Source organism: Calidris pugnax, unplaced genomic scaffold, assembly GCF_001431845.1.
Source record: "Calidris pugnax isolate Ruff unplaced genomic scaffold, ASM143184v1 scaffold655, whole genome shotgun sequence".
Classification (NCBI taxonomy): Eukaryota; Metazoa; Chordata; class Aves; order Charadriiformes; family Scolopacidae; genus Calidris; species Calidris pugnax.
Genome location: NW_015091391.1, coordinates 76,808 through 90,470, shown reverse-complemented (window position 1 = coordinate 90,470; position 13,663 = coordinate 76,808). Strand labels below are relative to the sequence as shown.

The 13,663-nt window shown below is 51.2% G+C and overlaps 1 protein-coding gene across 8 annotated transcripts; it reads left to right on the top strand.

The window, feature by feature from the left end:
* Window positions 1-3,235: 3,235 nt before the first annotated feature.
* On the top strand, window positions 3,236-13,204 carry LOC106899521 (C-type lectin domain family 2 member G-like). Of its 8 annotated transcripts, none has more exons than XR_001414058.1 (8): window positions 3,236-3,567; window positions 5,074-5,241; window positions 7,115-7,171; window positions 10,930-10,986; window positions 11,331-11,423; window positions 11,533-11,717; window positions 11,815-12,013; window positions 12,326-12,434. XR_001414058.1 is itself a non-coding variant. In XM_014961390.1 (8 exons), exons 2-8 carry the CDS (start codon window positions 5,217-5,219, stop codon window positions 12,459-12,461), a joined length of 657 nt encoding a protein of 218 aa, XP_014816876.1. In that variant the 5' UTR covers window positions 3,236-3,567; window positions 5,074-5,216; the 3' UTR covers window positions 12,462-13,204. The 8 variants fall into 8 exon arrangements, 7 of the variants coding, with proteins under 7 accessions (XP_014816876.1, XP_014816882.1, XP_014816877.1 ...); XM_014961390.1 differs by having other exon boundaries at window positions 11,815-11,918; window positions 12,326-13,204; XM_014961396.1 differs by having other exon boundaries at window positions 10,926-10,986; window positions 11,815-11,918; window positions 12,326-13,204.
* The last annotated feature ends 459 nt before the right edge of the window (window positions 13,205-13,663 follow it).

Below are 13,663 nucleotides of genomic sequence, written 5' to 3'. Positions count from 1 at the left end.
CTTTGCTTGGTGATATGGGGACAACCAAAAGCTCAAAAGGGGCCGTGCATAGAGCAGGGAGGGGTCCAGCACCCCAAGGGCTTGTGTAGGAGGCAAATCTGCTTTTCTGATCGGTGTTGACTGACGCGCATCAGTGGAAGGTGTGGGGAAGTGGGTTTTCATCAGAGTTTCTTAGAGCTGCTGGGAACTTCTCAACTTTGGCCGGGGCAGGATTTGTCAATGCGTGGCCGATCTCACGGTGCCAAAGTAACCCGCCAAGATGAGTCTTGTGCCCGGTGTGAGGCTGCTGGTGGCATCTGACGCTGCACTGGCCCTCAGAACCCCCAAACCACACCGAGCAGATAGGAGGGAGATTCAAATGTCTGATGGATCTTGGAAGGAGATCCTCCAAAGGTGGGAAGATCCTCCAAATGGGAGGAGATCTGGAACCAGCAGTGATCTGGGGATGATAGTTTGAACTTGGTGTGGGCCCAGTTCAGAGAGACCCCAAAATCAATCTGCTGGGGGCTGCTCAAGCGCTGCAAGTGCCTGTAGGCAGCAAGGGGTAGTCAGCAGGTGGTTGAGGAGCCCTTCACCTTCGCATCACGTATGCACCCTCTAGGCCGTACTTATGAGGCCGGTACAGCTTGTTTTGCAGCAGAGACCACTTCCGTAGCTACGGGGCTTTCTGCCACCGTCCAGTTTGATGCCTCCATATCTCAAGTGTGATCTCAGGCAGGGGGTGGAGGTAACACATCCTGCTGGTAGTGGAAAGAAGCGGTGGGGGGGAGGTGGTTGCAAATGCGGGGGTGGGAGCTCAGAGGTGTTGACCCCCTACCCCAAAAGGAGCTTGTCTGAGGCTGGCACCCTGAGATCTGGAGTCTGCTCTGGGGCGGGACCCCAAGGCCAGTTCTCACTCCCCAGGAGATGCTTGGATCAAAGCTTGGGGTGGGCTGAGATACCAGGAAGGATGAGGTGAGGGCTCTGAGCACCCACTCGGTGTCAGGATCCATCCCAGACACTTCCCAGCAGCTGCTGGGCCACAGGAAGGTAGATTTTGGGGGAGCCCATCCCTGTCCCCTTCTCCACCCTTTCAGTTCTCCACCAGCGGTTGGAGAACCCCAGAAGCTGCAGGAACATGATTGGGAACGTGAGCAGGAACATCAGAGATGGTGACGCCACCCTGAAGAAAGTCTACTCAGAGCTGAGGGAAGTTTTCTGCTCATCAAAGCCACAAGGTGATGCCCCCCTGCCACAGTGCATCTCGGCACCATTGGGTTTCCCAAAAACTTACAGCCCAAATTCCCCAATATTCTGTTCCCCAGTAGAGAACCAGGCAAAGCTCAGAACGTTCCCGTGTTCCTGGGGAGCAAACGGGGCTAAACCACTTGTCCTTCTTGGGATGTGCAGGGGACAAAGTGGCTTCTTGGTGGCTGAACGTGGCCCTGACCTGTCTTTCAGAGGATGAGGGGTGCACCCTCTGCCCCAGGAACTGGACGCCGCACAGGACCAAGTGCTATTGGGTGTCCCATGACCTCAACTGTTGGAATTCCAGCCGGGAGGACTGTGTGAATCAGGGTGGCGAGCTGATGATGCCGAGGGACCAGGAGGAGCTGGTAAAGGGACTGGTGGCATTGGTGGTGTGAGATGGGGCTGGTGGCACCTGGGGAAGGGCCGAGGGTTTGCCCAGAAACCTGACAACAGCACCAAGCCCTGGGTGTATTTGTGTGGGGGACACTGGAGGGTCTCTGTCCTGGGACATGGAGGCTGGAGCCTGTTTTGGGGTGGTGACCTGTGGCACGTCAGCGTCACCTCCTGCCCTCTCTTCCCCCCCGCTACAGGATTTCATAAATAGAACCCTCAAAAACCCCACCCGTTACTTCTGGATTGGCCTCTTCTTTGAGAAGGGCTGGACTTGGGTGAACGGCTCCCGCCTGGACCCGAGCCGGTGAGCGCTTTGCAGGGGGACGGGTGTTGGGGTGGGCACCATCCCCTGAGGGACCTTCATGTGTGACGTGGGGTCCTTCCTGCACACCCAGATTCCAGCTGAACCCCCAGGCTGAAGGTGGATCCTGTGGGGTGATCAGGGAGGGCAGGATCAGCACCAGCAGCTGCAGCTCGACCTCCCTGTGGATCTGCCAGAAAGAAGCCACCCAGCTCTGAGCCAGGGGCCACCAGCCGAGCTGCGGCCAGGGGGGAGATGCTCAGGGATGGGGCAGGATCAAGCCCTCCACAGGGGGACGCGGGAGACGGTGATGATGTTGTGCCAATGACCATCTGCGCTAATTAATAACGACATGATCTGGGCTCTGTGTGGTGTTTTCAAGCTGGGAAGGGGAGGGCTGGAAGGAGCATCCTTCTGTCCTGGCCTCTGTCCCTGTCCCTCCCTGTCCCTGCCTCACCCTTCCATAGCTCCAGGGTGCTCCAGAACCTCCCCATCCCCCCATCTTTGGGGTTCCTGCCACTGCCAATGCCCCCCTCAATCTTCCTCCCGTGCCCTCCTCATCCTCAGGTCGTGCTCTCACCCCAAGCCCAGCACAACTCACCCGGGAAGGGACTGAGCGGAGGCGGAGGAGAGGGACGCTGGTGGCACGGTGCTGGCAGCAGCCTGGCAAAGGCCAAGAGGAAGCGCAGGGGGTTAAAAAGGAGGAAAAAAAGAGGTTGGGAGGGGGTTAAAAAGCATCACAAATAGTGCAATTAATTCTCCTCAAGGCTGGGACAGCGCTGTGTTTAGTCTTTTGGTGGGGGAAGGCTGTTAATGTCTCACTGATAGTCTTTTTCCTGAACCTGGGACTCTTCAGTTCTCCATGTACTGGGAAAGTTACTAAGAAAATTAAATTGAGAAATCAATTAAGGAAAATTGCTAAGAAAAATAACTCTATTGTGTCCTAAAAGGCGTCAGTGAATCCAGCTGCTCATGTTCAGTAAACACAGCAAACAGCACAAATCACACCGTATTATAATCCTGAGTAAATTTATTCTAAATAAAACATACTTATTTACGCTAAACAATTAATAGCCCTTGATAACTCCCCCCAGGGAGGGCGAACACCCATTTGCTGAGTGGAGGAGGGGGGCAGGGGACATGGGGGAGACAGGGGTGGCTGGAAGTCTCACCCACAGCTGCCACTTTTGGGGTGATGGGATGAGAGAGCTCTCTCCCTGTAGCATATACCTCCAAAAATAGGATTTTTCCAGCTTGGAGCCATCTGCAAAATTTGGGAGGGGCTTCCCGATGCTCTTTGCTGCCTCCCCATCCCTGCTGGGTGGACTGGGAGCACTGCAAATGCCCCCCCTCCCCTTTCCTGTAGCCCTGAGTTGTCTTCACCCACCGTCCGTCCAGCACGGGTTTGCCCCCACCACCCACCGTCTGCTTCTGGGGCTCCTCCAACAGCACCTTTTGGGGGGAATGGGGATTAGGGGGACCCCAAGAACCCCCCCCGGCATCTTTCCATGAGAAAAGGCCCATCCCCCCAGTGGGACATCTGCATCACAGCTCCTCCTCCTTCCTGGAATGTTTCCTCCGGCGATAAACAGCAGCTTTTGCCAAGAGCTGTCGGAGGGAAGAGAAACCACCATTTTTGTGAGGTACGAAACATCCCCTTTGTCCTTTCCCAACTCCTTCCTGACAGTTTCCCTGCGATTATGATGGGGGGGGGGAAGAAAAATCTGGGCTTTTGAGCCCAGAATAGATTTATTTGGCACCAGCAGAAGCTTTGATCTCGAGTTAGTGGTTTTTAAATGTTCATTTTGAATATGGGAACTGGAATTTTCAAGTGCAAGAAGCTAGAAAATTCTTCCTGGGGAAGGATGGTGGGATTTGTCACCTCAGAACCAAGCGTGTCACTCTTGTGGCTGGGGTGTGACGAGCTGATGCAACCCATGTTGCTCACCCTCCCTCGGATTCTTTCATTTATTATAGGAACAGCTGCTTTAATCTAAAAAGGAGCCTGAGCTGATGGGAAATCACTTCATGACAGTGCAAAAAAAAGCTGGGAGGGAGGAAAGGAGGGGAAAAAGCCCCCCCCACTTGGGGGGCCAGATGACCCCAGGGTGTCTCCTTGTGGTGACAGCTCTAGTCCCCTGGGTTTCTCCTTTTTGGGCAGCTGAAAAGGGGGGTTCTCCTTTTTTGGGTGGCTGAATAGGGGAGGGGTGTCTCCTTTTGGGCAGCAGCTGAAAAGTGGATTTTTCTCTTTTTGCCACAGTTTTCGAGTGTTGCTGGGGCAGGAGCGTGGATTTTTCACTCTCGGGCATTAGACAAAAGCACTTTTTATCTATTTCCACATGAAATGATGATCGAGTTTCTCCCTCCATCCCCACTTATTTTTTCTAACTTTTCCTCCATCACCTGCTGCTTTACCCCAAAACGCACCAAGCTTGGGGCAGGAATAATTGGATTTTGGGGGGTTGGGGACAGCAGCAAAATGCTGCATTAATGAAATCCTGTTCGAAAATAGAGGCGATTGGGGAGGAAAAAAAATTAAAATACCCTATTTGCTTCTTACCTTTGCAAACACAAAGGCTGGAAAATTTTTCCTGAAAACTGAGGAAGGTCCAAAGTACGGGTGCTTTTATTTGGATTTCACTGCTGTTAATAAACAAATGCAGCTGCACACCTGGTACCAGGGTTTGTATATGTATATTTTTAGTAAATATAGAAGCTCTTTGTTAGAGGAGGCTGTTGGGGATTTCAAGGGCTTGTTGGGGCAGAGAAAACGCAGCATTTTCTGGTTTACATTGGTGGATGTACGCTATTTTTTTTTAAAGTATTTTCTTGTAAATGTGAATAATATTTAACTGTCTTCCATGGGGACCAGTTTTGCTTCTCTTCAGAGAAACACGAGTCCGTTAATTTTTTACCATGGGCTTTAGAAAAAGGTGGTATCCAGAGAAAGGTTAAAAACCCAAAGAATTTAGAAAGAAAAAAGCAGTTTGTAAGAAGACTTTGAGTTGTTTGTGGGAGATTCAGAGTGAATGAGGGAAAAGGAGAAAAGGAGCATTAAGGAAATGAAGAAATTCAGGAAAAAAAAGGGCTGTGCTGAGAAGCACTGAGGTTTTGGGGGGTATTATGAGCTTTTTATGTTTTTATTTTAGGAGCATCCTTGCAGACCACTGGGGCTGGAGGAGAACCTGGCTGGTTCTTGGGGTCTTCTTGACCAAGCTGACCTTGGTGGTGGTGGAGTTGAGGGACATGCTCGTCCCTGGAGGGTCCTTCTGTCCCCTTGGCAGCCCCAGAGATGGCAGAAGCTCTTGGTGATGCAGGTACATGAGCACAAAACTCTTTTTTTAGAGGATTTAAGAGCTGCCCCACATGGGGTGGGGAGATGGGGAGTGGTTTCTGCGACTCCACTGGGTTTGAAGGACCATCCAGCCCCACCTGAGGATCCCACAGTGGGGATTGGAGCTGGAAAACCTTGGAGGAGGAGAAGTGGGGAAGCAATTGTTTGGAGATGGGAACAACAGAACAAGGAGGGACGGTTTTAAGCTGCAAGAGGGGAGATTCAGATGAGATATTGGGAAAAAATTCTTTGCTGTGAGGGTGGTGAGAGCCTGGCTCAGGTTGCCCAGAGAAGCTGTGGCTGCCCCATCCCTGGAGGGGTTCAAGGCCAGGTTGGAGGGGGCTTGGAGCAACCTGGTCTGGTGGGAGGTGTCCCTGCCCATGGAACTGGGTGGTCTTTAAGGTCCTTTCCCACCCAAACCAGTCTGATTCCAACTGGGACAATGCCTCTCCAGCATGAACAGAGCTGGCAGCAGCCAGTAAAAGCAAGGCTGGAAAAAAAAAGCAAATACTGTTTCTTTAAAGGTGGAAATCATGAAATTGTGTTTCCCTTCCTGCCCTCTATGTGAAGCAGATGAAAGAAAATGGTTGGTTTTTCCCCTTGACTGCCCTGGTGTTGTGTTAATAAGCAAACTAGTTTTGGCAGAAAATAAACCCCCTTGTGTTCTAACACTCCTCACCGAGGTGGGAGGCTGGGGGCGGTCAGGTTTAAATTCTGAGTGATGCCCAATTCACTTTCAGTCCAGTTACGTTTAATAAATTACACTATCACGATTCTGGATACACTAATAAGGGACTGCACCTTCAGTCTAGTCCTGCTCATGAACTAGCACGGCCACATTCTAGTGTTTGGTGGCGTTCAATGAGAAACCGAGCTACTTAAGCATGCAGTTTATTTAAGCAACAGATATAAAGGTTCATATGGGTTGCCAGTGATAAATACACTGTCTGCAAAGCACGTGCAAGTAAAAATATTGTTATTGGTACGAAGCACGTGACCAAGTTACAAACAACACAGCCTGGCTCTAAATGTAACAGGTAACCCCCTAGAGAGATTTCTAAGTTCCCCGAGGAAGCAACCGGTACAGTCTAAGTCTTCCCAAAGACATCCCTATGGGGGGGAAGAAAGGCTCAGCCCCTTGACTGGTCCCAGGAGTCAAATGAAGTGTGTGGTGGGGTCCTCCCTGACTTGTTCACAATCTTCCCTAGCATCCCCCCGTTCTTGGGTTATTTTTATACTATTTTTTGCTTTCAAGGTGGAGTTTGAGTGACTTTAGTCATACATACCTTTATTATGATTGGTGTAAAATTCTCTCGCCTCGCATTTAAAGGTAGAGTTTATGAAAAATTCAGGGCACAGACTCAAGGAGGAGCGGTCACACCTTGGAGGCGGGTAGCCTCCAGGCTGGAGGTGTGTTTTGGTATGATAATGACATTAGAATGAGCAAAGCTTGCACAAAGGACAGCATTTTATCAAAATCTGACAGACTGTTGGCTCGGGGTAGCAAATATTCAGCTTATCAGCTCCATAGGATCACCTTGTTCCCATCTCTGCTGTGTAATCACAGAGTTTGGCTGTGGGATTCTCACTCCACTCCCACATCCGTGTGGCTTTTGCAAGCAATATTTTTCAGGGAGTCAGGGATGGAGTGGATTCCTCGCATACCAGCCACCGCTGTGTTCTACCCTGGAAAAGTTTCAATTTTATACCTTTCCTTAATGTGTGAACAACACTATAATTCTAATAACATTTTTATTTTAGGAATTATTCCACACCTGGGAGGAAGAAAATACTCATTTCCCACAGAATAACCTCACAGTGTTAAAAGTAACTCCCTTCATTCTTGCTTTGGGCAGGTGAAGGCTCACCCGTGATGATGCCATCGCAGCAGAGAGCGGTGGACGAAGGGACCAGTAAGCACCAGTGTTGTGTTGGGGACAGTTTCTGGCAGGTCGTGGTGGGGTTTAATGTCCCCCGGGCAATTAAAATTGAACTAAAATAGGCCGTGGTGAGGGGGGAGGAGGCCCACGCTGTGGGTCTGGTGGTTGAGGGTGGGATGGAGAGGATGGAGTGAGCTCAGGAAGCCCTAAAAATCCTTGGAAACTGATAAAAGCACCCCCAAAACTGAGCCACCACCCCTTCCCAGCACCTTGTGGCTGTATTTTAAGGTGTTGAAGGCACCACGGGGCCAGGTTAGAAGAGCCTGGGGGCTGGTCTTCAAGAGGCCATGCCTCTTCCATGCCCATTTGTCCCCAGATTTTAGCCTCAAGTGCCTTAAAGACAAGAAGGTCCTCATCGGGGTCATAGAATCATATGGAGTTGGAAGGGACCTCTGGAGATCATCTAATCCACCCCCCCCACCAGAGCGGGTCTACCTAGAGCAGGTTGCACAGGAACTTGCTTGGTTTTGAATGTCTCCAAAGAAGACTCCTCCGCCTCTCTGGGCAGCCTGTTCCAGGGCTCTACCACTGTCACAGGAAAGAAGTTCCTCCTCATGTTTAGGTGGAACTTCTTATACTCAAGTTTGTGCCCATTTCCTCTTGTCCTGTCACTGGGCACCACTGAGAAAAGACCAGCCCCATCCTCCTGACAACCACCCTTTAAGTATTTGTAAGCATGAATTAGATCTCCCCTAAGTCTTCTCTTCTCAAGACTAAAAAGCCTCAAGTCCCTCAGCCTCTCCTCTTAGGAGAGATGCTCCACGCCCTTAATCATCTTTGTGGCCCTTTGCTGTACCCTCTCCAGCAGTTCCCTGTCCTTCTTGAACTGGGAAGCCCAAAACTGGACATGGTATTCCAGATGGGGTCTCACCAGAGCTGAGTAGAGGGGCAGGATGACCTCCCTCCACATGCTGGCCATGCTCTTCTTGATGCACCCTGGGATGCCATTTGCCTTTTTGGCCACAAGGGCACATTGCTGGCTCATGGGCATCCTGTTGTCCACCAGGACTCCCAGGTCTTTTTCTCCAAGCCTCCAACTTGTCCTGGTGCAGGGGGTTATTTCTCCCCAGGTGCAGCACCCTACACTTGCCCTTGTTAAATTTCATTAGGTTTCTCTCTGCCCAGCTCTCCAGCCTGTCCAGGTCTCACTGGATGGCGGCACAGCCTTCTGATGTGTCAGCCACCCCTCCTAGTTTTGTGTCATCAGCCAACTTGCTGAGGGTACATTCCATCCCTTCGTCCGGGTCATTGATGAATATATTGAAGAGGACAGGACCCAGTACTGACCCCTGGGGAACACCCCTTGTTACAGCCTTCCAGCTGGATTCTGTGCCCCTAATCACGACCCTCTGAGCTCTGTCTTTTAGCCAGTTTTCAATCCACCTCACTGCCCATTCATCTAACCCACACTTCCTAAGCTTAGCTATGAAGATGCTGTGGGAGACGGTGTCAAAAGCCTTGCTGAAGTCAAGGTAGACAACATCCACCGCCCTCCTCTCATCTAGCCAACCAGTCATGCCATCATAGAAAGCTATCAGATTAGTCTGACATGACTTCCCCTTGGTGAATCCATGTTGACTACTTCTGATAGCCGCCTTTTCCTCCATATGCTTTGAGATGACACCCAGGATGAGCCGTTCCATCACCTTTCCAGGGATGGAGGTGAGGCTGACCGGTCTGTAATTTCCTGGGTTCTTCTTCTTGCCCTCTTTGAAGACTGGGATGACATTGGCTTTTCTCCAGTCCTCAGGAACCTCACCTGTTCTCCAAGACCTCTCAAAGATGATGGAGAGTGGTCCTGCAATGACTTCTGCCAGCTCCATCAGCACTCTCGGGTGTACCCCATCCAGACCCATGGATTTGTGGATATCCAGCCTTCTTAACTGATCTCTAACTTGGTCCTCCTCCACCAAGGGAAGATCTTCCTTTGTCCAGACTTTCTCTGATTTCTCCAAAGTCCATGGCTCCTGGGGGCTGGCCCGAGCAGTAAAGACTGAAGCAAAGAAGGCATTCAGCAACTCCGCCTTCCCTGCATCCTCTGTTACCATGGTGCCTGACTCATTCAACAGTGGGCCCACATTTTCTTTAGTTTTCCTTTTGCCTCCAATATAATTGAAAAATCCCTTCTTGTTGACTTTGACATCTCTTGCCAATTTTAATTCCAAGGAGGACTTGGCTTTCCTTGTTTCTTCCCTACATAGTCTAACAGCACCCTTGTAATCCTCCCAAGTGGTCAGTGCCTTCTTCCACTCCATGTAAACTTCCTTCTTCCACTTTAGTTTTTTTCAGAAGGTCCCTGCTCAACCACACAGGTCTCCTGCTCCCCTTGCTCAATTTCTTGCTCTTGGGAATGCGCTGATCCTGAGCTTGGAGAAAGCAACGTTTGAATATCACCCAGCTCTCTTGAGCCCCTTACCTTCCAGAGCCACAGCCCATGGGATTTCACCTAACAGTTTCTTGAAAAGGACAAAGTTAGCCACCTTGAAATCCAAAGTTTCAGTCCTACTTTTTGTTTTGTGCATGCTACCCACAATCCTGAACTCTATCTTTCTGTGGTCATTGCAACCGAGGTTGCCCTCAACCTTGTGTCCTCCACCAGTCCCTCTTTGTTCGTCAGTACTAGGTCCAGTAGTGCCTCTCTCCTCGTTGGCTCTTCCACCAGCTGGGTTAAGAAGTTATCATCCATATTGTGGAGGAACCTCTTAGACTGTATATTCCTGGTTGTGTAGCCTTTCCAGCAGATATCTGGGTGATTGAAGTCCCCCACAAGAACCAAGGCCTTTGATTGTGAGGCTACTTGGAGCTGGTTGTAAAAGGCCTCATCAACTTCTCCATCCTGATCAGGTGGTCTGTAATAAACACCCACAAGAGTGTCCCTCATATTGGCCTGCCCCTTAATCCTCACCCACAGGCTCTCAACTCTCTCATCTGACACCAGGAAGGGTTTTAAGGGCATCTCCTCACTCGCTATCCATTCCTTAACATAAAGGGCAACTCCTCCGCCCCTCCTTCCTCGCCTGTCTCTTCTGAACAACCTGTAGCCCTCAACAGCCACACTCCAGTCATGGGATTCATTCCTCCAGGTTTCAGTGATGGCCACTATGTCATATCTTTCCAGCAGCACAGTAGCTTTCACCTCCTCCTGTTTGTTGCCCATGCTGGGTGCATTAGTGTAGAGACACTTCAGCTGGGCTGTTGGCTGTGCTGCCTTCTTAGGGGAATACTCCCTGGAGTGTCTCTCAGGTGTTTCTCTGTGCACTGCTTCTACCCCGGGAGCTGCTGGCACATCACCATAAGACTTTGGCTGTAGTGAAGGGTCACCAGCTTGGCTCAGGGAGCCAGGCTGAAGGCCCTTACTAGCACCCTGTCCCTCCAACCCTGGTGTGGTACCCCAAAGCTTATCACAGATAAGCCTGGTATCGCCCCCCTCCCCCCTCCCATCTAGTTTAAAGCCCTGTCAATCAAACTCACAACCTCTTGGGTAAGAACCCCCTTCTCCTTTTGAGAGAGGCACCTCCCATTAGGTGTCAACAGGCCTGGTGTTGTACAGGCAAATCCATAGTCACAGAACACAAACATATGGCAGTGGCACCAGGTATGGAGCCACATGTTAATTGACCAAATATTTCTATTCCTCCCAGCATCATTGCTCGCTGGGAGGAAAATATTCCTTTCCCATGGAACAACCTCACAGTGTTAAAAGTAATTTCCTTCATTCTTGCTTTGGGCAGGTGAAGACTCCCCAGTAATGCTGCCATCACAGCAGAGAGTGGTGGACGAAGGGACCAGTAAGTACCGGTTTTGTGTTGGGGACAGTTTCTTGCAGGTCGTGGTGGGGTTTAATGTCCATCAGGCAGTTAAAATTGAACTAAAATAGGCTGTGGTGAGGGGGGAGGAGGCCCACGCTGTGGGTCTGGTGGTTAAGGGTGGGATGGAGAGGATGGAGTGAGGTCGGGGAGCCCTAAAACTCCTTGGAAGCTGATAAAAGCACCTCCCAAAACTGAGCCTGCTCCCCTTCCCAGCACCTTGTGGCTGTATTTTAAGGTGTTGAAGGCACCACGGGGCCAGGTTAGAAGAGCCTGGGGGCTGGTCTTCAAGAGGCCATGCCTCTTCCATGCCCATTTGTCCCCAGATTTTAGCCTCAAGTGCCTTAAAGACAAGAAGGTCCCCATTGGGGTCACCCTGGTGGTGGTGGTGTTGCTTCTCATCATCATCGCCCTGGCGGGTAAGTGAGTGGCTGAGGATGGAGGGGTCTCCATCACCCAAATCTTCTCCTCCCCTGGAGAAAACCCACTGGTGTAAAGTCATCAGGGACATGTTCTGCTTATTTCCAGTTAAAAAATGCCCGTCCTGCCCATCCTGCCCCTCTCCCGTCCTTCCCAGCTGCCGGGAAAAGGGGATCGGCTTCGGGGAGAAATGTTTTTACTTTGTGGAGGAGGAAGCGGATTGGAACGGGAGCGAAAGCTCTTGCCTTGCTCTCGGAGCCCATTTGGCCACTATCGACACCCGGGAAGAGCTGGTAAATGAGAAATCCCCAAGGATCTGGGGAGTCCACGGCTTCAGGGATGGAGATTTGGAGTTTATATAAACGATGTTTCTTTTTTATTCCCCTCCAGCGTTTCCTCCTGCGCTACAGGAGTTTCTGGCACTATTGGGTTGGCCTCTGGAGGGAAAGTTCTGGACCTTGGAAATGGTTTAATGGGTCTCTCTACAATAATATGTACGTCCTCAGCTTCTTCTGGAGGGCGTAACCGTTTCCTGGGCTGAGGGTCAGGAACTCAATGCGAGAAGATAAATATGTATCAATTTAATGAGGTGGGAGCAATTAAACACTGGTTTTCCTTGAGCTAATCCACAGTCCATGGATCTGTGTGATGCAGGTGCTGGCAGGGGGTCGAGATCATCCCTGGATGAACCCCGTGGGACCAAGCAACTGAAAATATTCCCCTTTTGTGGAGCAGGGGGCAGTTTTTATTCTCCATGGGGGGGGGGTTGCTTGCAGGAATGGGCTGTCCCTGCTCCTTCCAGCAGCATTAAACCCTGTGGGAGATGCTCAGATATTGATCTGAGGCTGACACCGACCCATGTCCTTCCCTTAGAGGTTTATTTTTTGCTGTTTTGGGGCAGGTTCGATGTCCAGGGCACAGGACAATGTGCTTATGTCAACACAGACGGGATCAGCAGTGACTGGTGCTCCCAGATGAAATATTCTGTCTGCAGCCAACTGCAAAGGCACCCCATCAGGATCCAGAATTTCACTTGAAACCTCTCCCTCCACAGAGGAAATCAACCACAAGCTGCTACTAACCCTCCCTCAGGTAGCAGTGAGTGTCCAACCAGCAAACAGCTGCTCTGGGCTGTGTTTTGGCACATGTCCCACATGACATCCTGGTCTCAAAACTGGAAAGACATGGATATGATGGATGGACCACACAGTGGATCAGGAACTGGCTGGATGGTGGCACTCAAAGGGTTGCGGTCAACGGCTCCATGTCCAAGTGGAGGCCAGTGATGAGTGGTGTTCCTCCATCAGCGACCAGTGTTGTTCATCCATCTTTGTTGGAGACATGGACAGTGGGATTGAGGGCACCCTCAGGAATTTTGCCAATGACACCAAGCTGAGTGGGGCGGTGACACGCTGGAGGGATGGGGCCCATCCTGAGGGTCTTGGAAAGATGGGACTGTGTAAAACCTCATGAAGTTCAACCAGGTCAAGTGCAAGGTCCTGTATGTGGGTTGGGGCAATTCCAGGCACAAATCCAGGCTGGGCGGAGAATGGCTGGAGAACAGCCCTGAGGAGAAGGACTTGGGGGTGTTGGTGGATGAGAAGCTCAACTGAGCCAGCAACATGCTCACAGCCCAGGAAGCCACTGGCGACGTGGGCTGTATCAAAAGAAGTGTGGCCAGCAGGGAAATGAGGGCAATTCTGCTCCTCTGCTCCACTCTTGTGAGACCCCACCTGGAGTCCTGTGTCCAGCTCTGGAGTCCTCAGCACAGAAAGGACATGGAGCTGTTAGAGCAGGGCCAGAGGAGGCCCCAGAGATGCTGGGAGGACTAGAACCCCTCTGCTGAGAAGGCTGAGAGAGTTGGGGGAGTTCAGCCTGGAGATGAGAAGGCTCCGGGGAGACCTGAGAGGCCCTTCCAGTCCCTAAAGGGGTTCCAGGAAAGCTGGGGAGGGACTCTGGATCAGGGAGGGGAGCCATAGGACAAGGGGGAAGGGTTTTAAGCTGAAAGAAGGGAGATTTAGAAGCGATGTCAGGAAGAAATTCTTTGCTGTGTGGGTGGTGAGACCCTGGCCCAGGTTGCCCAGAGAAGTTGTGGCTGCCCCATCCCTGGAGGGGTTCAAGGCCAGGTTGGAGGGGGCTTGGAGCAACCTGGTCTGGTGGGAGGTATCCTTTCCCAGGGCAGGGGGTGGGACTGGATGGGCTTTAAGGTCCATCCAACCCAAACCATTCTGTGATCTTG